This window comes from Anguilla rostrata, chromosome 3 (assembly GCF_018555375.3).
Source record: "Anguilla rostrata isolate EN2019 chromosome 3, ASM1855537v3, whole genome shotgun sequence".
NCBI classification, from domain to species: Eukaryota; Metazoa; Chordata; class Actinopteri; order Anguilliformes; family Anguillidae; genus Anguilla; species Anguilla rostrata.
Genome location: NC_057935.1, coordinates 23,062,401 through 23,088,008, shown reverse-complemented (window position 1 = coordinate 23,088,008; position 25,608 = coordinate 23,062,401). Strand labels below are relative to the sequence as shown.

The 25,608-nt window shown below is 48.9% G+C and overlaps 1 protein-coding gene across 1 annotated transcript in view; it reads right to left on the bottom strand.

The window, feature by feature from the left end:
* Positions 1-24,581, bottom strand: part of LOC135250506 (TSC22 domain family protein 1-like) — a 48,561-nt gene extending 23,980 nt beyond the window's left edge. The window contains exon 1 of the mRNA XM_064326838.1: positions 21,562-24,581. Within this exon, the coding sequence (XP_064182908.1) occupies positions 21,562-23,912 (2,351 nt within the window). The 5' untranslated portion in view covers positions 23,913-24,581. The remainder of the gene's footprint in view (positions 1-21,561) is intronic.
* Positions 24,582-25,608: the final 1,027 nt, after the last annotated feature.

The following is a 25,608-nucleotide window of genomic DNA, read 5'->3' as shown; positions in this document are numbered from 1 at the left end:
TGATAGTAAAATCAGTCATTTGCTAACATGCACATACTATCTTCACTTCTATCAGACCCAATATTGAAAGCTGACATTTTGAGATTAGCATACAAAAAACAGTAAGAAAGATAAAGATAATCTAGGTCACAGTTTCATTTTCTGGGTCAAATAAACACGAGACCCACCCAATTGTTCTGGTAGAGAATAGATACAGCTGGATCAGCGTCACTATCAGTTATTTTACACACCACTAGATGTCACTCTAATCAAACTAATTTCACTTGTTCTTTTGGAACTACTTTCCTTGTGGCTTCGAAGGCTTCAAACAGAAAACCCAGTTGTTAGATTATCACTCTGCGGCTTTGTCGCTCATTCCAAAGCCCATTCCGTAATGACAAACTACTGCGCTCTTTTATTTGAAATACGGGCATTTATCATAGATAAAGGAAGAGTTTGACAAAGCAACTGCAAACCAGCCATATGTGCATTGTGTCAGAAATGAAAGAAGAAAGTTTTGAAATGCATTCATCGACTGAGATATCGGCGATGAAAAAAACCACAGTGGGTACCCTGGACCACATTAAGAATCCTAAATGACCTCAAACCTACGGCTAGCAGCCAAGCAAAAAGAGATCCAAATTCTCACATCTCGCGCGAGAAGAGCTGCAGACTTTGAGGAATATTCAGCGGTGGAAGCTTTCCATGGGAGTTAATGGGAATATATGAATAATTTATAGAAATCCTGGTATACTTGAGATACCACCGATCTAGACTATAAACTTGTGGGTAAATTCCCTTATGAAACTGAAAAATACTCAAATATTCTGTCAATATGTACGTCTTTTGGAAAACAAGATCAAAAATGTAATAATTAATTTAAATATCCCAAATGTACTGCAATATAAGAAAGGGGCATTAATCTATACATGCACCATCACAAAAGATTTTCACTTTTCTGATCTTGATAATTTCATATTTCAATACCTCACAGTGTATTCAATTTCAATAAGGGGTTAAAATAAAAGAATAATAAATCTGCATTAATACACTAAAGGTCTTTCTATACTCAGCCTACCTAAACAGTACAGCACACTTATTCCTGGCCCTTGGATTTACACAAACGGCCACTAGAGGGCAGTGCGGTAACACATTTACAAAGACATGCAAAACACAAACTGAAAGACAGCGCTGATGACTAACACGTGTGATGTGGCTGACGGACGCTTCCGGATGCCACTCCCACAACGCTGGCATTCAGGACACGCATGTCACACAGAAGTGGCCCGGTTAGTCACCGGGAGACGCCACGCCTGTTCAAATCACCGGCGGCGCAGTTTATTCGCAGGGCCCACGCCGACAGACCAAACAATTAACGTCCGCTTTCGGATGAACAATTCGGGCGTGTATCTCACGTCAAAGAGGAACACAGTGCGTGCGGATAATAACAGGACTGCCGAAGTCCTGCTAGGCTGGCTGGGATAGACGCAGGCAGGCGATGGCACGGGCGGTCACAAATGTGACACAATTCTCCAAGGTCTGTAACCATGGTGACACGTTAACGTTGTGCGAGGGAGTCCCATCTACAAAGGAACTGAACTGGTCACGTGGCCGCCTTGCAGACGGCCATTCGGGGGCAAAGCGAGGTACGGTTGCTTAGGGAGGACAGAATGAGCTACCCACAGTTACCTGGGAGGAAGGGGAGAGGCGAGTCACCAGAGCAAGTGAGAGGATGAGTTACTCGGGAGTTGGGAGTCGGTGATTCAGCGACTCAGTGAGCGAGTGACTGATTGACCTAACCGTGACAGGATTTGATTAGCACTGCTTGTTCCTGCCGCAGCCCGAAATAGCAGCCATGAGTTTCCCAGCAGCCTTCGAGAGAGGAACGCTCCTCTCGCTTGCCATTCGCGCATGAAATTCTAAACCAATGAGGTGAGTTTTAAAAGGATTTAGACTACTTTTGATCAGAACTGAGCCAGTGCCAAAATGGACACATGTAACAGGATCCCTTAAGCCATATTGTAGGGAGTGTGCGCACACGCAGGGCACAGGCTTCAGTAACAACAGGGCCGGTTACAGACAAACCGGTGCCACAGACTGGCGTGACCCCGCGGTGATGTCACCACTTCAGAGAGAGAAGCATGACGTGGAACAGGACGGACCGACCTGTGCTGGCAAGGACTCATTTCAGTCCCACACAGATCAGAACAAGCCGGCTGCCACAGTACTGGTAAACCGAGTGTACCGCATTTCCCTGGCCTCTCATTTCAAAATGCAACTGACATTTTATGAACAGGCTACCCTCCAAATACAACGTTATCTATGACATCATACCTTAAGGTTTTTAAAGATGTTTCAAGAAAACTCCAATTGGAAGAGAAAAACACAAGTACAACTTACTGAATATGCCCAAGATGTGAACTTGGGTGGACCCAACATGATACAAAGCCCATTATATTTATAGTTGCAATATGGGAATGTATGATAGGCTGCTTATTCAGCACAGCATATCAAATAAAAGAATATCAATCTTTGAGTCAACAGGGCTCAAAGAGCAAGAACAAACAATGCTGACATAATGCCTTGCTTTTCACCGCTCAGGTTCAACCAGTTCATCGTTTCAATCGGTGAAAAGGCCAGGTGGCTCATTCTAAGTGCAAAGCAACACAGGTTTCAGATATGACCCACTTCCCCTTTAAGACAGGGAATTAGCAAGCCAAATACAATAAAGCTTCAATGACTCATAAAGATCTCTGGGTGCCCACCGCACACGGTGACTTCACTGCAGCGTGACTCCGCGTCACAGTAGACCGTGCGGTGTGGACCGACATGCCGTGAGTCAGCGGCAGAAACGCGGCACATGCGCCCTCTAGTGGACGGAAACGCACTCTGTACAAAGGGATACCGACAAAAATTAAAATAAAAAAAAATTCTTACAATTTCCCCAATCTGTAAATGTCTAGCAGCCAAACATCTGTCTATAAATCGCATGCATTGCTTTAAGATGTAGAAAAAATCTAATTTCTTAACAGGACATTCAGATACTGATTTGAGCTGTGAATTGTTTATGCTATTCTTTATCATGCTAAAAAAAAAAAAAAAAAAGTATAAATGTCATTGTATTGTGCTGTTGACTTTCTTTTACCTGGAAGTAGATTAGCAACACTGGAAACTAAATGTATTGCACGTCATTGAGAGTTTTGTGTATTCTAACACGCAATGTTTGAAAAGGACTATTAAAAGGTTTGCTTTCAGACTATTCCACCAACCTTGCTGATGGATCGAATGTAAGGCTAATGTTACAACCAACACTGTTTTACTTTGCTACTGTTTGTATATAGCTCTCAAATCACAAAGTACTGCAAGCTGCCATGTGAGTCGGTATCTTCACGACAGCAAACTTTAAAAAAAGCTAAAGTAACAGGCGCAAAATATGGCAACCTACGAGATAAGCTACTGGTAGTGAAATAACTACCGGCTGGCACTTTACTGACTTACAGACATAAATACAAAGTGGCAAAGTTCAATGGTTGGCATATGCAAAGTAAATACTCTACCAGAATTTCACAGTATACAATATAAAGTGCACTGTTAACACAGAGGTTAGCAGCATGGAGATATAGAGCATTTCCTAATTAGTGTAATTGGATTAATTCAGAGTTGTCCGACTCTGGAAATTAACTGAACTAATTGAAACCCTCCCCACAGTTGGAAGACTTTGTTATAAATAACTGAAAAAAAAACTATTGGACTAAAGTCTTGCACGATAAGGACTTGACACCTCTGCTTTATCACCAAGGCCATAAGAACACTTTTCCAACACAAACAGACTGCCCCCTTGAATAATTCAACCCTCGCAGGACTGAATAAGATTGGATCTGGTCCCAGACCCTCAGCCCAAGGTCTGCTGTGAGATTGCTGATAGAGGTCTGCGCCTGTATTCATAAAGCATGTCAGGAGTAAAGATTGCTGATCTAGGATCAGTTTTACCCTCCATATCCTAATCTCATCCATTATGGGTGAAAAAGACTAAACTGATCCTGGACAAGGGCATGTATTCACGAAGCATTTCCCATTAGGAATACATATCAAGGATCAGGTTTCCCCTGTTCAAACCCCAATGTTATCGTTTTTGGAGCTAAAAGGCTAAACTGATCCTAGACAAGGGCCTGCATTCATAAAGCATTTACCATTAGGAATACAGATCCAGGATCAGTTTTCCTCTGTCCATATCCTAACATTATCCTTCATGAGCTAAACAGGCCAAAATGATCCCAGACCAGGACCTGCATTCACAAAGCATTTCAGACTAGGAATACAGATCCAGGATACCGATCCCATACCCTAATATTGTCCTCCATGAGCGGAAAGGCAAAACTGACCCTGTAGGGCCTGTATTCACAAAGCACAGTACTGATCCAGGATCAGAATAATTCCCCCATCTATGTCCTCACCACATAACGCAACGTGACCCAAGATGAGCTGCCAGTCAGAGTGGCTTAATGAAGACGGGCCCAGGCCCGGCAGCATGGCCGCACACACGGCCCATTCAACCCCGGGCCCCGACACCAGACTGGCCAGTGCGCCGCGCGCGGCTGCCTCGCATGCAAATGGCGGGACACAAAGTGTCCTTTCTGCAGGACAACGGGCCCAGTCTGGAGTGAGACGGGCCTTGGGGGGAAGGGGGGTGCCGTGGTGACCTGCATTCCCCGGCCCTGGAGAGGTCAACGGCTATGCACGCTGGTCTCCAAGGAAACAAGGCTCAGCGGGTCGGGGGTCAAAGGTCGGGGGTCACACACAACGGACCGTGCAGAGTGTAGGTATAACGGGGGGAGGAAGAGAGTGGCGCGCTCGTCTGGAGCTAGCGACAAACTCGGCTAGCTAACAAAGAGCGGTCTGCCAGCGTGAGGCTCCGTCAGCAGCTTTCTAAACCTCATTCATGAAGGTGTCAGTTCAGTTAAATACGCAAACGCACACAGGTGTACGTGCGTGCACATAAACAAACACACACACACACACACACATACATATGCACACACACGTACGTACACGTGTGCACACACACACTGACACACTGAGGTGTAAATGAAGGTCAGAGAGCACGTGCAGACAATGGGGACAGACGCTGACCCAATCTCCAGTTACCCGACTGCAGGAACTTCCTGTGTGGCCTGAAAGGAAAGCTCTCTATGAATACTGCATGACTGCCCCTGTGCCTGCTGCCAGACCCCTCCTCTGTCAGCGACCGGGCGAAACGGGCATATCCGAGCGTGTGCGGGTGTGTGTGTACCTGAGTGAGTGTGTACCTGAGTGAGTGTTTGTGTGTGTGTGTGTGTGTGTGTGTGTGTTTCTGTGTGTGCGTGTAGGGTTGTGTGCATATGAGCGAGCGTTCAACAGTACATGTGCACACACGTTTGTATGTGAGTGCGTGCATGTGTGTTTGAGAGTGTTTGTTTGAGTCAGCAGTGCAGCAGAACAACTTCATCAGGGAACAAGTCAAAAGAAAAGAAGTGAATCATATCAACCAACCTCGAAAATGAATCATTTAAAAATAATATAAGAGTACTGTTTTTGCTCAAAGATCCCAAATGCTTACTCCAGTACAAATGAAACTACAATAACAGCTGCCCAGAAACATACTGAGAAATACCAGCTGACAGCAGTCCAATCTAATTTTATGAATCAAGCTCGTGTGAGGGAAAAAAAATAGACGACCAATCCTGGGAGGGCGGGTCCGTCCTTTCGGTCTCAGCTGCGCCCCATTGGCCACGCGAGTTACCTTTGACGGTTAGTCACCGGCAGCTTCGGCAGTAACCGAATACGCGTGAGTCACGGGCTCAGACCCGCCGCGCGACGGAGCGCTCTGTACTCAGTGCCTCTCCCCCCCCCCTCCCCCCCCCTTCCCGCCTCAGTCAGACGTCCCTGATGAACCCGTGTCGTCATGTCGCTCCGCTCAGCTCGGCAGTCGTGCCCCAGGCCGCGGCGCTGCTAATCGAGCCGCGGTGACTCACGCCGGCTCTCCGAGCAAAAACGCTCCCGGCCGTCGCTCTGAAAGGACCGGGGCGACAGACAAAGTAACCGCGGGACCGTAACCGCTACGGTGGCAGGTGTCTAGAGTCGAACTGAATGGAGCAGGACTGCCCCCGGTGACCTCCGGCTCCACCCGTCTGTGAACGTGCTAATTGCTCTAACCGCACCTGCTGGTTAAGCGAGGGTGCGGGCGAGGGCAGGCTTCTGACGTTAGCCCGCCGCTCTGGCTGTTCGGCAGGTAAGCTCGTGTGGGTTGAAGAGCGGGAGGGCGCTGCACATGCAGCTCGTTCAGGGGTGGGGGGGGGCGGGACTGAGCTGAAGATTCGATGACCCGACTGAATATCCTCCCTCCCCGGGGCTAACGCTAACTACGCTCCGCCCATTTCCACAATGTCTCCCCTTGTTCAGAGCCCTTGATGGCCTTTCAGTATTTGAAGAGTGACCAGAGAAATGCCATGAAGCCCAGCACGGGCAAGCAGGGACAGAACCTTCACAAACCAATCACAGCGCGGGCGCACCGCGAGGAAGCTCCAGGTAGTTGCAGACTCCGACAAGTCGCTGCAAAGAACCCCCCCCCCCCGTCAACGGCGTCTCTCCGGAATCCCTCGAGCGGGAGGAAAGGATACGGTGGGGATCCGATCGCTCTGAACTTCTCACCGCAGGAAGGAGGGCTCGCGGTCGCTGCCAGAGCCGAGATCACGACCGGCCGGGTCAGCCACGTTCTATCACGCGCTGCTGTCGCGAAGTGCTTCAGGCCTGATGCGTCACAGCTGAGTTTTGCGTTGAGCCGGTGGTTCTACGCGCAAAAAAACCCAAAAAGGGTTCCAGCGGACGCAGCCAGGCGACGGCGGGGGAAGGCCGCGCGTGTCCGCGCCTCGCTTCCCGCTAACGCCGATGTTTCGAGTTATCTCTGTGGGCCATGCGCGTCAAACTCCAGTCCCGGAGGGCTGCGCCGTCTCGTGGTTTTGGTGCTGTTCAGTACTTACATTGTAACCGCTTAATTGAAGCCACTGATTGGCTATGGGGTTCCTTCCAAGGCCCAAATTGGCTGCAGACTGAAAGGAAACCAAAGAACTGGTGCCATTTTGGCCCCCCCCGGAACTGGAGTTTCTGGGATTTGTAGTGAGAGGTGGAGTCCGAACATCACCTACCAGGTGAACTCTGCTGATCCAGCAGCATTGCCTCCAGAAAACATCCACCGACCAACGGGGCTCGGACGCCCTCGAGGCTAACGTTTTCGTGCTATCCTTCGTCTCCGGCGAAGTCTCCCGACGTCGTTCATCGTAACTCGCATCCGGCCGCGCTCGCGTTCCCCCACAGTAACCTCATCCTTCGGGGTGAACGTATCCTGGAGTTCACCCCTCCCCGAAGATCCCACGCAGGCCCGTGCGAGTCGGGACCCAAGACCGCCCGCCCGTCGTCTCACGGTATCGGCCTGCTGCAGCTGGAGGCTCAATACCACGGAAAGTAAAAGCTATTGAACAAAACGATTTCATTTACTTTTGTACCCGGAGGGAGAAAAGCGTTTTCTCGCGCGGTAGATTTTCTACTCTCTCACGGGCACCGGGCGAGAGCTTCAACGGACAATAAAGAATAAGAGTCTGGCTGGAAAACCGTTTACAGAGACCGCCACGGAAGAGCCATTTTCCTAGCTTTCTTTTTTGTTGTTCGTAATCATACTTTTAAAAAGCCGTACAGTGACTTTTTTTTAGGCTGTTTTTTAAAAAATAAATAAAAACATATAAAAGCCCTTTACCAGTAATGTACAATTCCACTGGGCTAACCTGGATAACTAAAGGACACATTTCTGTGAAAAACCTGGTTTTAATACCGATTTTATAGAAAGCAGCTTTTAATGATTACGTGCCCTTGAAATAGAACGGCTTCCAAAACATCCTTAAGCTTCAGTCACTGGTTTCCCTCGGATTTTAAAACAAGACTACATGCACTTCTATTTTATGACTGTTCCTGTTTTTAATATGGATCTCATGATTACTGTATATTATTCATTATTTACATAAAACGTACATTTTTTAAATATTATATTTGTTCTGTAATTTTACTGTCGACATCCTCTTTTGTAAAGGGCTCGTCTGTAAATGAGAGCTTGACTCTCAGCATGATTTAGCCCTTTGTAAAGAAAGAAAGAAAGAAAGAAAACTAAAAAGCTGACTGGGACAGACTGACCATACTGCCCAGCAGCGAGACAGTGACCAGACAGTGACACAGCTACACAGAGCCGCAGTGGAGCATCAGTGATTGAATCTGACAGAGAGCTAAACCAGACACAACAAATCGAAAGTACATCAGAGTTTTTGAGATGTTTTAAGCATTAAAAAAAATAACATACAAGGATTTTTTGAGCTATGAGGTCACCTTTGCAAGGATTATTTTGTGGCAAATTCAAAATATTCAGTATATTCAATGTAGGCTATACTTTATTAAGGTATACAAAGAGTTACTGAAGGTAAGATCAATATTGAATCTTGAAAGACCTGATAGTGTGACATCAAGCTAATGAGTTAGCAAAACAGACAGAGGAATGTCACCCATTGTAATGTTTTATTTTCTAATTTCAATTTTTTTTGTGCTCAGTTTTTCGAAGACTATTCTAGGTCAATACCCACTCTGCAGCCAGTGAATTCCTGAATTGGACCGATCGTTTTGTTCTGTCGCGGAGGGCAAAATCTTTTGATTGGTACAAACAAGCCAGTGATTGACAGCTCACTGTAGGGCTGTGCATAATAGCATTTATTAGCCTAAACCTCAGTCTCTCATCACTAACCTACGCTGGCATGTCCAGGACTTTACCTATCACAGCACTGATCCTATCGCAACATTTTAATGCCACACTAAGTTAATAACACGTTTGTGCGAAAATATGTATGTAAACTACTCTGTGTGTGTGTGTGCGTTGCTAACATCTTGCTCTTTCAGTGACTCTTACATAAACCAATCACAATGCTTCGATATCAAGATCTAAATGTTTGCTTGATGGCTAGCAGATGGTGACTCCGCCCACCGCGGTGTTCATTACACCTCGCTTTCCCAGCGCTATCAGTAACGTCCATAAACAAATACAATACGATGGGAAGGGCGTGATACCACAGCAATAAAACCATAACTGAAATGAAAGGGGAAGTCCAGGAGCTTTATCGCAGCAGATAGGGGATCGGATTGCCAAAATGGCAGGACACGAAACACCTTTCTACACAATTAATTGTTACATCAGAAAATGGCTAACCTGGGGTAGGCTATATATTACTTACACATCACCATTAATCATAGCTTAGTTAGCCTATATGCCTGTATAGACATCAATAGCACTGTAACATGTTGCTACATCTACAGCTTCAAAATACAAATACAAAATGCTACACGGTTAGCTCTTGAACAATACTGGGACATTCAGGTCGACAGCATGCACCAATGCATTAATCTTCACAGTTTCCCCACTGTCAACCACCGGCAAATTACTGACTGAATATAGGCCTACTCCAGCAACAACGCAAGATAAGACACTTTATTTTTCATACCAGGACTGGTACTTCAAGATATTACCCATTCCAGCAGTGCCAATTGAGCGTTGTCGGTCCGTTACAAACGGTGAAGATGACCTTTCGCGCAATCATAATAATAACAATGAAAAACACCTTGAAACACTGGGAGAATAACCGTGAAATACAAAGCATCGAAGCAGCGAGGCTGGAGATTTCCCCCCGGCCTTGAACCTTTCCCACAGATACAGCGAGCGAGTGGGTGAAGGTCGGCGTGTGGAACCTCCTTATAGGTCACCGTTCTTCCGAGTTTAAGTCACTGATTGGAACCCACAATGTCTCGTTTCCATGGTCTAAATCGCCGGCTGAAATTTGCTCAATGGAAACGACAACACCCGCGGCCCTGTGTTTTCCTTCGGCCTGTGGCCCTGCAGTAAAGTAGCTACATGACAGCTGGCCTGCAAAGGACATGGAATTGTAAATGGGAGTCCAGATCCAGGAGGTTTAGATACATCATTCCCTTTTTAACTGTCGGCGGCTCTGAACGGTGCTGCCTGGCGGCTTGGTGATGAGTCACCGCTGCCGAATGCGGGGCCGAGCGTCGATGCGAGCGTGCCGCGGCGAGCGCACGCATTCCTGCGAGCCCGCCGACGTGAGTCACGTCACGGAAAGCCGAAAAAGAGGAGGGGACGAACACAACGAAAGGTGCGCTGGTTACTACAAATTCCTTGGAGGCCTCGTCCAATCGGGCAGCTCTGCCTACTCCCGCAGTCGTTCTCAAAGGAACGCCTCCCACCGGTCACCTTAGACCTTACTGATGCAGCGGTCATTATGTCAACCAGAGATAATAAAATATGCAGAGAACAGCTGAGTCACACTACCGGCAGAAAACTGAGGAGCTACACCTGTCACAGGTAACAACAGGAAACAACCAATAGAACACCATCACTGCTAATTGGGGGGATGATGGGGCTAATGATGCTTGTTTCTGGATACCTCGTCCACAGAGCCATATCAACCAATCACCGTCAGCATTGTTGCTCTGGTTGGTACAACTCCATTTTGAAAGGTGACATCACTACAGTCCTATCCCTAATGCCTGTAATATTTTATTACCCCTGATGTCATCTGAGAAATGGCATGAGAAAGAGTCAAATATAGATCAGCTACACAGGGGCGCTATGTTAATGGGAAATATCATTAAATCATCATAAAATCTATGCTGTGTGAATGGGAAATACCATTAAAGCAGGCCTGTGCTGTGTGAATGGGAAATACCATTAAAGCAGGCCTGTGATGTGTGAATGGGAAATACCATTAAAGCAGGCCTGTGCTGTGTGAATGGGAAATCTCATTAAAGCAGGCCTGTGCTGTGTGCATGGGAAATCTCATTAAAGCAGGCCTGTGCTATGAGAATGGGAAATCTCATTAAAGCAGGCCTGTGCTGCGTGAATGGGAAATACCATTAAAACAGGCCTAGACAGGACAGCCGTAGGGCGATTCCACTCGCGTTCATTCCATCGCGACTTTGCCACTTTAAGAAAGGGGGGAAAATACTTTTGTGCAGAAGCCGCCATTGTCTGTACGCTGACCTCATTTCACACAAGAGGGCCTGGCGATGCGAGCGCGGGGCAGGGGGGATCTCATTGTGTCTGTTAAACGGAGCAGGAGCGCCACAGGGGCGCACGCTCGAGGCCGCCGGACCCGCTCCCGAGATTTACGGCCCCGTCCGAAACCGAGCGCGCACACCTACACACAAATTCACACTTTCGCTCATCCGGAGCATATTTATACAGATTACATTTTTTACTGCGTACAGTCCATTTCCTCTGCTGGATATCGACCAAAGCCATTCACATCGGGCCGCTTATTGAAGGATGTAATTGCGGCCGCCGACAGGGGAATCGAACCCGCAACGTCAGTGTTCTAAGCCCGGTTCCCTAGCCGGAACGCTACGGAATCAGATGGACCGAGGTGAAGATACCGTCCGCTGCAGATCGCCGGTCATACAAAGCGCCGGTGAATGGAGAGGACATGGGAATTATACTCGCCAGAATGCTAACCGGAAAAATTTTTTTAGGAGTGCATTGACTAATTGCACTGGTGTGCTCCTTGATTTTTCAACTTAGGAACACATGTGCATCTTGGAAAACATGTAACATAGAGCTCCTGATATTACAGTACGCGGCCAGGACTTGGGCATTTTAATTGGCTGCACTTCAACGGCAGGGAGACAGAGCTTTCAGAACCCTTCATAATGAGAGGGGAGGGGATGGCTTCACTCATCAAACTGCAAGTTAAAAAAGTCTGACAGCTTTTCCTTTTTTTGTTCAGACTGTAAATTGACTGCGAGTGCCAGACATTTCCTGCATGGCCGAGAGCAGGCCAATCAGGCGACTCACTGTCGCTGAAACGCGACATCGAAGGCCATTTCCACAAAGCCTTCGAATGCGAGAAAGACGACTGGAGCGTCTTTTCAGGTTTGAGGATTAAAACAGGCACTGCCCGTGCTAGCCTGAAGGTAGGCTAGGCCTGTTAGCATCGTCACTGCATTCGCTGCGGTACGCGTTCAGGACACTGCATGCATTCGAACACGTAGCGGGTGCGCTTCTCGAGTCGTTACGCACTGTCCTTTCACACGTTTACAGCTGACCAGTTTCCAAAGCGGTCCAGACCACGTTCCTCGCCCAAGGGTTAAGACAGCAGTGCCACACCTGGGAACTAAACCTGCAACCTCCGAGCGACAATCCACCTGTCCAGCTAAAACGCTATGCCAAACCGCATAAACTGTTTACTAAACTGCAGCTAGCGCCTCTCATGGATTTTACCCCAGCGGGCGTTCTGCCTGCAATCATTTTGCGTTTTCGCTAATTGTCTCCACGGGAGGAAACGTGCTCAGAATGCTGCACGCCCGGACCGTTCCAGAAAGGCGCGTCGTTCCAAAGCCCCTCGTGATCCCCGGCGGGTTTTGTGAGCAAAAAATAAAAAACACTGTGGGAAACTTCTGGAAGGTAGGTCATTCTCCAGGTTTTATTTGCATTTCAGCAGGTAAAACACACAAAAGCGAACGCCTCCGATGATTCATTTGTATTATTCCACGGGGCATTCGCGGCATTACCCGTCAGACAGCCGTTCATACTCACAGACGTATCGCCCGACTACCCAGAGAATCGTGCCAGCCAACTCGATCTGACCAGGCCGGTTTTCGATTGTTCTGCGGCCGGGGGGGTAGACCGTTCTGGGCAGCGGTCATCGGCAACAACAGGCCAGGGTTAACGGGGACAGACGCCATTCATTTTTATAGCCCCCCCGCCCCCCCCCCCTGTGGCAACTGCCAATCAACAAAAAAAAAAAAAAAAACGGTAATGGCATTCCCGAGTAGAGAGGGAGAGAGAGAGCGAAGTGCAATGCGGGTGAACCAGTTCCCATTACGCCAGGAATGCGAGGCTTTGTACGTTAACCGCCGAAAATCAAAGCCAATCCCAGCCACTTACCGCCGCGCACGTTTACCCACAGCCAACGCCGGCGTCCAAGATGGCAGTCCCAGTCGCAGTAATGAAAAAAACTTAAACACAGCACGTTTCCATTCCCACATACGGATCTGCACGTATGCGTTACACAGAGACAATTACAGAGATTGCATATCACCTGCGTATTTACACTCAACCCATTTATATAGCTGGATATTTACTGAACCGGTTCAGGTCCAAGAACTTTGTATTGCAGTGCCACACCTTTGGCTCAAACCTGCAACCTCTGACGATTGAGTGCACCTGGAGTGTGCAGAGACAACACTTTATCTGCATCTGCTCAACCAAGAAAATGATCTGTATCTACATACGGACTGAAAATAAGGGAGTGTGGCTTCAATACAAGCTGTATAAACAAGAGAAAATGGAATGGTTACATTTAGAAACATTGTTACAAACATTTGTAGCCATAGCCTAATCAAAAAAGCTGTAAATGGGATCTCGTGAGAACATTTTTTTCCCCATGTCTGCTTTCTGAAAGACACAGAATAATAATACGTTTGTCCATTCTTAACAACTACTAACATGCTACCAGTCTTAAATTCTCAACAACAAAAAAACACTACAAACTGTAGGCCAAGTTATAAAATTTTGCCAAAAAACTAAAACAGTATTAACCAAGAAATGGAAGTTGAAATCAAGTTCGCTCTTGCTATGCCATAAAAGATATGCCATCGGCAAGGGACATTGAAAGTTAAGCAGCAGTCTGTGGATGCAAAGGTGGCTTCTAGATCTGTTACTTAAAAAATGCACATATGAACACATCAATGTGTCTACGAATGCATTAAAAGCACATTATACTACTAACAAGAAATCACAGTGTAACTAACAGTGTTTTCTTTGAATGAGGCTGCTCCTTCATAACTAGATGATTTTAGAGGGACCCAACGAGCACGTTTCTATGTGAACGTTAAATGTTCATGGCTCTTGAAACATGAGATTGCAAATTAACAAGGAATGACGTTTATCATCAGTAAACTGCAAGAGGTAAACATATCTGCACACGGTATCTGTGCATTTCCAAATAGGGCATTCACGTTTGGATGCGCTCCTATCGGACTGAAGAACTGTAAAATTATAAAAGTCAAATAACCAAAACACTGAAGCGTTCCACACGAAATGCCACAGAGTATCTTCTGGATTGTGGAAAGACTCAGAAGAGTCAGGTGCACTTAATTTACTAGTAAGATTGCGCTCCAGATGCATAGTAGATCTTTAATGTAAATATTAATGTTAATGGACTCAGAGGAAGGGAGGCCTGAACTAAAGTGGCTCTTACAGCAAATACTAGACCACTGTCCTCAAGCTCCAGTTCTGCAGAGCCTGCTGGTTTCAGGGTGCGTTTCATCACAAGAGGTGTCACATTAAGTTACCGGCTGAAGGGTCCCACACACCTTGTGCCCAAAACGATCTGTTGACTGAAAGGAAAATGGCACTGAACACCTCTGGAATCGATAGATAAACAGCACTGCTGGCAAGTTATCCAACTGATAATGAAAGTCTCTGAAAACTAACACAGTTCAGTGTGCTAAAATCATGTGATGCCACTTTTCATACAGTAAAAAAAACTCTACAGTATTTGAAGCAGCTGTATAGAATTGTGGGTTCCTTCTACCCCTGTCTATTGGAACACGCTGGGAGCGTTAACTGTAGGGGATGTCTGAGGTCACGAAGACGGCAAGACGAAGGGAACATCGTTAAAATGCGTGCGCGGTCGACTGCGGGTTATTCTAAAGCGCTCGGGCCCGAGGGGGCCAAACCCCGAATTCCTACCGGCTCGGCTCCGCCCCGCCCCTGCCCCCCTCCCGCCCCCCGACTCCGGAGGCGGGGGCCGAGCGCTTCCCCTCCGAAAGTGCGAGCGGCGCTCTTAAACTGCGCTGTCGTGGGGAGTGCCGAAATCGATACCGCCCCTCGGAACACGGCGGAACCCTTCCAGAAGAAGGATGGCGGGTCTCGCGGCGTTCCGGCTTTCTCTATTACCCACACTTTGGATTCGGGGAGAGGTCGCAAGCCTCTGCAATCGAGGTAATGAAGTCGGCGAGTCGGTAAATGTTTGCAGACCTGCTGCAGCCCTCTAAGAAATGGACTATGATGTAACAGCAATTCTGTTCAATTCAATTTTCTCTCCCCACTCGTACCCCCCCCCCCCAAAAAATATGCAGGGATGTGATATTTCCTGTTTAGGAAATACTGATTTTTACACCTTAAATGGCTCCAACCAGCCCAGAGGACTTGGGCATTTCATAGGCTGTATCAGAAAATGTTTTGCTTTTTGACAGTTGACAGCAGGAGAGGATGTTCAAACACAAAACCAAGCACTAGTGGCCAGTACCTTGGAAACATTTTGGGTCTGAAAATGAGTATTGTCATTATTGAACCGGAAATATCAGGGGGGAAAAAAACACAACACTGAATATTATCACTTGTCCCAGGTTCTGCACTTCAAGGGACTGCTTCCATTCTGACCAACACATTGCCTGTACGAAAGGCGACCAGTCGGGCATAACTGCAGCACATCTGCACATCTGGTCATTGAGCCCGCTTCAGATTAAAACCGAGAGAGCAGACGACAGCGGTCGACAAATTGAATTATGGTTTCCATAACCAGGGGCAATGAGTTCGCCGAATGGATCAATCTCATGTAGACGTGTAGACTACAGGCAGGGCCACCCCTGACCTTTTGGAGGCCCTCTAGAAATGTATGTTGGGGGGGGGGGGGGGGCAATTGTGGACTGTTATCGCGGTCCAGAGGTAAGGATTGCGTTCACAAACCGGGGTGGGGGGGAAGGGGGAGGGGGGGGGGTTGAGCTGTGATTCTCTGAAATCTGAATCCATTTCCCTCCCTAATGCGCAGGCTTAACTACGCCAGCCCTCACCAAAGAACGGGTTCACACTCGGCACTCTCGCTTTCCATGATCCGACCGTAACAGGTCAAAAGGAACACACTGAGGAGATTCGACCACGAGATATAAACCGCAACAAGAAAAAGACACAACCCTGAAGTGGTGATCGAGGTGGGGGTAAAATGAGTCACTCTCCAAAAACAGGTGAAGTCACGTGGGGGTTTTTGTCAAACAGGCAACCTCTTGGCAGCTACGAGGCCCTTGTTCCTTGTACTGTACAGTTAACTCTCACAAACAGAAGAACATGATACAAATGACATCACTGACTCCTGGGAGACCGACTCCTGGGATCCTCGTACTAAGAGCTTCCCATTAAGCGAGGGGTTTTCAAAGAGCGACTGTTTGTGAGGACGTTTGTAAAACCGCACACCGAACGCAGCGGAGCGAGCCGCGAGCTCCGGGCAACGGCGTCCCGACCCGACGCGCGCCAGAACGTCGGGAGCGCTCCGCCGCAAACCGGCCCGGCTCCCAAGCGCTCCATATTAAATTAGGGCGAAAAAAAAACTACAAACATGGAGGAGGAGGCGCGTTTGAGCACCGCCCCGCGGCGACCCGTCTCAAGAGCCGAGTTTGTTTAATCAAGACTTACAAAGAGGCGAACATGGGATCCAGCTGCGCTGCGTCGACTCGTCGTGGGCTGCGGTTTCGAACCCGGGGCAGAGCGTTTTCCTCCAAACCCCCCCACCCCCCACCCCACCCCCACCCCCACCCCCCACCCTTCCCGTTCCATAGGGGCCGCTTAATTGGAGGGATAATCTACTTGATCTCCACACAAAGAGTGATTCACGGAGGCTCACATGCGCATCTCCCGAAAGCTGCCCGGAGCAGATTACATTCAGAAAAAAAGCAAACATGAGATAATCATCTTCCCATATGGCCCTGCCAATCAGCCCGACCACAGACCATTAGAGAGGAGGGGTTTAAACAAAAAAAAAAAAAGAAAAAGAAAAAAAGGTAAAAAGGTTATGGCGTTTCTACCGCGCTAGTTTGGCTCGTGTGCAACAACCAGGATCACTGAGAAACTTTAACTCTTTACGAGCTGGCAAAATTTGAGTTTTTTTTAATCTTTATTTATAACCGCCAAGAATCAAAGCGTTCGGCTTACTCAAGTCCTGTTATTGTCGAGTTCGCTTCTGAGCTGCGACTGATGTGCTCAAATCGCCTGACGGAAAGTCCCACGCGGCCCCGCGGGGCCTGACCACTGACACAAGGGAAACATTAGCCGTGCCGCTCGCCCCATTAGGAAAAGGAACGCTGGGACGGATCTCGCGCAGGAGTCCGCTCTGTCGTCTCTTAAAATGCCCGTTTGAAGGCGAACCTCACCGCAAGTGCCTCTCTTTGTGGTGTGGAGCATGTGTTTTCCGTAGTTCAAATGGGGGGGGGGGAGCTTCCATGGCAGTTATCAAAGCCACCTTGGGTCTGGTCCCACACTGTTTACAGAAGCAGTGTGGGATGCATTTAAACCCATCTAGGTGACGCTGTGTGGCATAAGGGAAAATACAGAACGTGCGCTAAACTCTATGCTACACTCCACGACATCTACCACTGGATATGAGGGAAACAGGCTTGGCTGTTTTTCAGTTCACACATTTAGAGCATTAGCCTACTAGTTATCACATAATGTTTAAAGGGGCAGTTCACCCAAAGATGAAATTCCGGTGTGTTTCTACTTACTCGGAGCAGTATCTGTCCATCTGTCAAGAAATGTGACAAGTTTTCTAGATATTTACTGCAGCTCACCCTGAATCCACTCTACAGACTTATTAGGCCTACATCTAAAGGCTGGCCTGGGATCGCTCAGGAGAGAGATGTCTGGGCTGCTCTACTTGTCCTTTTGCCACCACGACCCTGATCTGGACTATGCAGTTAGAGAATGGATGAATCCATTCTACAGATTTGTGAAACCATTCTACAGATTTGTGAATCCATTCCACAGATTTGTGAATCCATTTGCAGATTTGTGAAACCATTCACAGATTTTAGAATCCATTTACAGGTTTGTAAAACACACAAAGATGGATGCGAAATTTGAGTTTTATTAGGGTGAGCTGCAGTAAATATCTAGAAAAACACATCACAGCTAAACTATCTATCTGAATAGACAGATACTAGCCTACTTGGGTAAGTAGAGACACACCTTCATTTCATTTTTGGGTGAACTGCCCCTTTAATCCACAAAGTGCATCAACAGTTTCTTAACGTAATTTTAAACAGGCAGCCAGAAATCATGGTTGCGTGGGCCCAACTTTCTCCAAAATTGCTGACTGAAAGCTAATGGCCGCAATACAAGAACTTTCTACTTTTCACAGATAAAACCAAACATTCCTCGCTCTGGGAAACTTCTCAGTAGCTCTCTTGGTGAGCAGCCCATAGGCTTCGTGCCACCCTAGCCACATCAAGCCTTTGCATATTCAATATGATATGGGCTCAACGTGTGTGGGAATTAGTGCTTTCGATTAAGGAGTACCAGCACTGTGATAGCACGGTCTAAAACTCCAACGGACACGGCAGTTTCAACGTTAATTCATTCAGGGAACCGAGTTCATGTATCAAAACTGCATCAGACAGGAGCTGGCGGTTCTGAGTCCCAGGGGGACCCCGGTTTACAGCATGTGAGGGTCAGCCATGAAAGCTTCCAAGAACTCACTCGCTCTCGTTCTCCTTCTCCAGCGGTTTGGCGTTTCCTCTTAAGGAGCACCTCCGCAAAACGATACTGACCTGGGTACGCTCTGAAGCATGGGATTGTGGGTAAAGGTACAGATGAGATTAAACACTGGATGCAGATAGGAAAAGGAAGGAGATAAGAGGAAAATACGCATTGTTAAAGGGACAGTTCACTTCTGGCATCGTACGAGCCGCTTTGGTGTTGCTAGCAGCATCCTACCTGCTTTAGCCCACAGACACCGAATGCCCTATAGCTGCCATTGTAAAGCAGGCCGTCAGAAACTTCACCAAATATCCAAAATGTCCTATTCGCGCACCAAATCCTTCTGAGCCAATCAAAACCCAATGCGAAAAAAGTGAACTACCTCTTTATCGTGGCAACAAAAACCATTAAAATTCCTATGGCGCTAACCTCAAAACGAGCATTAAAACAGATTAAAATGGCAAATTGCGTCGACGGCAAATTACAGTCGCCTCGTCTTAACGCTCTCAAGCTAGGCTATTAGTCATCGCAGTCCTTCAGCAACAGGTGCCAGCAAAAAGAGGGAAGGACGCGGTATCAAAGCGGTAAACCATAAAAAGCAAACCGAGCCATTACTCAAGTCAACAGTTCGTCATTACTTCAAGCCAACTTCTCGCACCTGCCATAAACGCAGGTTCCAAACTGTAGGCTACATGAAAAAAAAAAAGGAACAATTAAGAGGTCACTGTCAGACACTTCATTTCCATCTTTTTGAAGTCTGTTACAAGTACTTAATACTAATACAACATGCGATGCAAAACCTTTCTCCCTGCCAATGACTCACCTTTTGAGTCACTGAGAAACCATCTAATTTCGGTTTTGCTCTGGATGCAATCCAGCTGCAGCAAACCACAGAAGCATTATGGAAATTACAGGTACAAAACTCCTATCTTTAGCCTTTTCCAACTGCTTACAAACTGTGTGTGGGTGGCCTGATGCACACAACGTATACTAAAGTCTTGATTATTAACCGTCGGTTTGCATAAAACGCGTTCGAGATGCAGAAGCTTTCGTGGCCTGCACTTCCAATGTTTCTGCAAATTTTGAACAGCTAGTGCTAGCGCAGCCTCTCATACATGTGCATGCGTGTCGGAGACGGCAGAGTGCTTGTTCGCATGAAGCATTTGTCCCCATGACCTGTGATTAACGTGCAAGCAGTTGTGTGTTGCATGATGTCACAGTATGCATGCTTGAAGAAATGCACTAAGAATACACCAAGGCGAAAAAAAAAAAAAAAACATCCTCACAACCAACAGAGCACAGATTAAATATTAAGTACAGATAACTGCTCTGTCCGTCTAATATTGCACAACCCGTGATACTAATCCTCACTAGACCCAACACAGCGGTTCCAAAACCATGCGCCACGGGAGAGGTTGAGGTGGAAGAGTAGTTGACGCATGAAAAATGACTTTACTGTACGCAAACTGCATGCAAAGCACTTTCTGCTGACATTCACACCTGTCAACACTGCATATGTTACAATACATGGACCGCAATGTTTACGTGTAAATGCAGCTTTTTTTGTTTTTTGTTTCAAGAAAAACTCACATTTCAAAACAACTTTTTAAACTTATAAAACGTTCCACATTTTAACTGTTCCAGACTACATTTTAATAAGGTGTGGGCCACAGTAAATGTATTCTCTCACTGAGTGGTTCTGTGGGCTCTGGAACTTTGAGAACCACTGTCTTAACATGCTGAATGCCTGGTTACTAAGGCAACGTGTTGATCACATGGTCGGCCGGGATTAAGGGGGAAGGGGGCGGGGGCCGCGTGGAGACCAGCGCCGTCGCTGCGAGGAGGACGGCCGCGGCCCGCTCAGACCCCGCGAGCGCCGGGCTCTCCGGCCCGCCGTCAATCACCCGCCGCTGCCACGGTGACCGGGATCGCCCGAGCCCAAACAGACCCTGAGCGCCGCCGGGAGCCTAGCAACCTGCCGAACCGCCGGGTACGCCGTCGGCCGTGCACCGTGACATCGCAAAAAATCAATAGCGCCTGAGGAAGGGGGGCGGGGGGGGGGAGGGGGGCGGGAGGGGGGCTGGGGGGCGCAAGGTCATTCCAGCCATTAAGGTCTGCATTCGATAAAAACATACTCGGCCTATCGACTACATGTTGCCAGGCAGCCCAACACATCTATAAGAACCGCCAGACCTTAAAGGCAGCTTTCTGCAGGCAAACCGTTTATCACGCAGAACGCGGTTTCAAGACGCTGCCTCCGTAACATGATCGGGAGGAGGGAAAAAAATGAAAGTGAATTCCACAACCCACTTAAGCAGTCGCTTCTCAGCCTGCCATCTGTGTGACAAGGGCTGTAATTTGATATAAATGTTTCCCTTAAAGAAGGCTGAGCAAGCAACTTTATATTTAGGATCTATCTTCGACAGAAAGACCCTGAATCAGGGCCTTTTTAAACACCTGAATTGGAGGCCACGCATGACGGCGGTGGGCTAAAACCAGCAGAATTACTGAGAGGGGTCCAATCACCAGTGGGAGAGGTGGAGAGAGGCTGGCACGCAAAGTATAGCTGTCGCTACCTTACTAATGTAGCGGTATGCTAAAGATCCTTATGCTTTTAAGTGACCTCACGTGCTTTCTAGAACAGACAGTGTTTCCTGTTGGCACAGATTGTGTAGAGCAGCCAGACACTCATCTCCGTATTCTCAACAGTGAAAGTTCTGTCTCTTTTGTGAGGCCAAAACATTCCAATTTGATGTCTCAGGAATATCCACGAAGGAGCATGACTAAGAGCAATGCTGTGGCAGGGGATGCTTTGTACTGTGAGATAGCACTGGAATCCCCAACCGCAAACTCCTGCAGATACAAACCGAAAGAGGACCAAAAGAAGGAAAAACGGGAGAGGAGTATCTGGCCATCCTGCAGAATCTGCGCCGTTAGCGGCAGGCTAACGGCGTAACCATGACGCGGGCTCTCACCTGTCCTCCTCCCCGTCCACGGGCAGAGTCTTCAGAGGGAACAGGCCGGCCCCGGCGGGTAAGGCACTGGCCCCGGCGCCGGCGCCGTCCTCCAGGCCCGGGGCGGAGCCGGCTCCTGAGGCACATTCCCCGGCCCCGAACTTGGGCAGGGAGAGCAGGGACTGGTGGTGGAAGAGGAAGCGCCGGGCGTCCTCCAGCTGCGTGGAGGTGAGCTGCGAGGGCAGGGCCGGGCTGGGCTTGCGTTCCAGCCGGAGGCCGGCTGGCGCGGCGTGGCTGAGGGCGGCGGCGGCGGCGGCGGTGGCAGTGGCGGAGGGAGGGGGCTGGCTCCCTGGGCACTGAGTCCTGGGCGGGAGCTGCTGCTCGGTGGGAACCGGAGCCGGGCGGGGCTGGGTCGCGTTGGGGGCCTGGGCGTGAGGGGCCGGCTGCTGATGACCCTGGGGGAGGGTCTGAGGCACGGAGGAGGGCGCGCTGACCACCGGCTGGCTGGCCGTAGATGGAAGGGTGGCCCCGCCCGCCGAGTGGGGTGGCGGGTGCGGGTGCGGCGCTCTGACCCCGGCCTGAGTGACTGGCTGGTGCTGTGCGGTCGCTGCGGCGTGGGCGGGCGCCATTTGGGTGGCCCCCACCGGCGGCTGCTGGGCGGAGGTGGGGTAGCCCGGTTGGGCGGACTGACCCCCTGGGGCGTATGAGAGCTGCTGCTGGGGCGCCAGAGCCGGCTGCTGGGCTCCCTGGTGGACGAGGGCCTGCTGGTGCTGCGCCAAGCCCAGGGCGGACTGGACGGGCTGGGTCGCTGCAGGTTTCGGGGGCCCGGCGTCCTGACCGACGTGGGCCCGGGACGCGCCCTGGAGGGGGTTCTGGATGCCCGCGGGTGGCTGAAAGGGCTGCTGGGTTTCCGCGTTGTTGCCGTGGTGACCGGGCAGGGCGACGGAGCTCCCGCCCACACTCTCGCGCTCCGAGGACGCCCCGCTCCCCCCCTCGGCTACCGGCTGCCTGAGGCTTTCCACCGCCCTGTGGGCGGGAGCCACGCCCTCTGGGGGCGGGGCCTCCTTGTCATAGTACTCGGCGCAGGTCCAGCGACCCTTCTTAAATGGCTCAGAGTTGGAGTCCAGCTTCACCACCCTGAAGCGGGAGCTGGTGGAGGCAGGAGCGGGGACGGGGGCGGGGGCAGGGTTGGGGGCGGGGGCAGGAGCCTGTTGTGGTGGAGCAGAAGTTACGGCAGGGGGCGGAGCTACTCCGCCTACCCCGGGCCTCATCACGCCAGGGGAACCGCCGCTGGCCGCTGCCATGGCCTGTGTCCCGCTTTGCTGCTGTATCAAGCTTGCGTTCAGACCGCCGCTATCCATTCCGGCGCTACCGCTTCTGGCGTTCAGCAGACCGGCGGAAAGGCTCCTGCCAGACGACCTCAACATATTCACATCACTAACGTTGCTAATGGAGGGATTGACCATGTTAAATGCTGATACCGCAGGCATAGAGGGTGCTCCTGTACCTGAGGACGATGCAGGAACAGGCTGAGGCAACGTGGCAGGTTTACTGACGTGCGTGTTCTCCGCAGCGGCCACCAAACTTGCAGGCAACTTCTGAGCAATGCCGGACAAAGCCCCTGAGGAGGAGGCGCCAGCAACGGAAACACCACCCCCTACTGGCAAGCCAGAGGTTGGCTGGGAAGGGGGCACTTGGCGGTGATGTCCAAGGTTGGGGTGGTGGCTATGGCTATGTTGCTGGTGGGGGAGATGATGCGCAGTTCCGTTCACCATGGGCCCGTGCTGAGACCCATGTGAGAGTGGGTGAGGGGGCTGGTTGGGAGACAGGACACCTGGCGACTCAGCCTCATGAAAGTTGTTCAGAGTTTCTTCAGAGGAGCTTCTCCCTGGCCCCCCCATGTCAGTAGCGCGAGACAGGGACACGTCCAGGATCTCAGAGGAAGACAGATCCTCGGTGTGGGACTCGTCCAAGTCGTCGCAGCTCTCGGTGTCTTCCGTAATGCTGTTGTTGGTGCTGACGGAAATCTGGGCCGGCGTAACGCTCGTGATCTGAAAACCGCTTTTCTTTTTCACCTGTGCCCCGGCCTGGAGAGTTTGGGAGTGCAGCTGGGATTGGGAGAGGAGGTTAAGGCTTTGCGGGTGATGCTGTGGCCCAGGGGACGACGAACCAGCCGGGGGTGGAGGCTGTATCACCAAAGGCGACTGGTAATCGTCAGTCGGAATGATATTATTGCTAACGCTCGCACTAGCCGCTGTTGTCAACGCAGAGGCACTACTGCTACCGGTGTTACTACCCCGTCTTGGAAATATTGCCGGGTGCGCCATCTTCCTAATGCTTGCGGAGTCTCCTGCAGATTCCGAATGATGCATTTTGTAAAATTCCACGGGCAGTTAGTGACAGGGTCGCAAATTCTGATAGAAACTAACGTTATAATCGCACTGGCAATTATAGGCTCGACAGAAAAACTTCGCGCAACAACTAATAACAGCCCCAAAATGCCATAAATTTTAATTCAATGTTTCCCCTCTGAAATAGCTTGCTAGCAGGCTTATGCTAAGCGAGGCGTCTGTGAGCCTGTAATGCTAGCTAACGTTAGCTGGCTCGTTATACAGCTATCCCGGTGCTTGATGTTATGGGTGCTCTTAAACGCAGTTCGACATTTCTTTTCATGTATTATTTATATATCTATATATAAATATTTCAATATATTCTCATGACAATGATACAGTCAGATAATACAATACGTTCACCAGTACGCCGACAGATCACCTCCATCACTGCCAGGCATTGAGTCGCATTATTTGAAAATTCTTATCTTCACGAAATGAAACAATCCCAGGCCGATGAACAGTTTCTCTCGGTAGAATATCTCCCATTCGATTTTGACACCAAGTGATTAATCCATTCCTCGATACTTTGTTTTTAATCCAATGTTTTCTAGATACCTCTCACGGGACCTTTCACCGGCCACCTTATTGTAGTGTTGCTGGCTAGCTTGTTAGCTATTTCTCTCCGACTGAGTGACGAGCCGAAGGGGGAGGACTTGCTAACATGGCGATGGCGCATGCTCACTGACACCCTATAAACAGCCAGACATAAAGCTGAAGTCTGGATAGGAGGAGGGAAAGGTTGGGGGGGCTCGGATAGACACGAATCTTCCCGAAAACTATCGAGAAGTAGTGTCGATGATGATCGAATAAAAACGAGTCCTCAACGAAGTATGCCGAGCACATACACCAGCTACTGAAATTTACTGCCTTGTCTTTTGCCATTTAGCGGTGTTAGATTTTTTATTGTGCATGATGTAGTCACCCAGTTTGCAATATGACGAGAGGCGGGCGTTGCCGCGTTTACGGATGTTCTCATTCAGTTTAATTACTGTACCGAATCAGAGCTTTGCGGATCGTGATGAATCGATGACACTAATCACATCTGTGCCGGCTAGTCTCACAAGGGCGTTGTCTTTGGTAGCATCAACCACGACGACGGACAGTGTTTCAAACTCGGTCCTGGGGTTTTGTATCTATGCTGGTTTTCGTTCCAACCAAAATTGAAATCCCAGACTTGTTTAACAAGCTGTTAATTTCCCTTAATTACATGCTTCTTATGTTTTTTTTTTGTTTGTTTGTTTGTTCGTTTTGTGTTGTTTTTTTATTTTAAATTTTTTTATTTCTTCAACTCTTTAAAATTGACCCTGATGAAAAACAGCATACAGTAAACCGGCATAACCTCCAAGCTGGTTAATGTTGGTGTGCAGTGCTGGTGTTAAGCTGGTCAAGCTGTTAGGCCAGCTTGGTCAAGTTGATAATGAAAATAGCTGTGCTGGTACAAGACTGGTTTTGTCAGGATGATAAAATGATGGTCATGCTGGTAGATCAAATTAGTCATGCTACTACATTGTGGTTCCTGCATGCTTTTTACAAGTATAACCATCTTCATTGATCTATGCTGGTTTTTTCAGCAGGGTAGTTTTATGGGTTGGGCTCAAAAAACAAAAGTACGCCCAGGTAATTGCTGAAAATTGGAAATATGAACACATAAACATATCCTCAACCAGATTAGTAT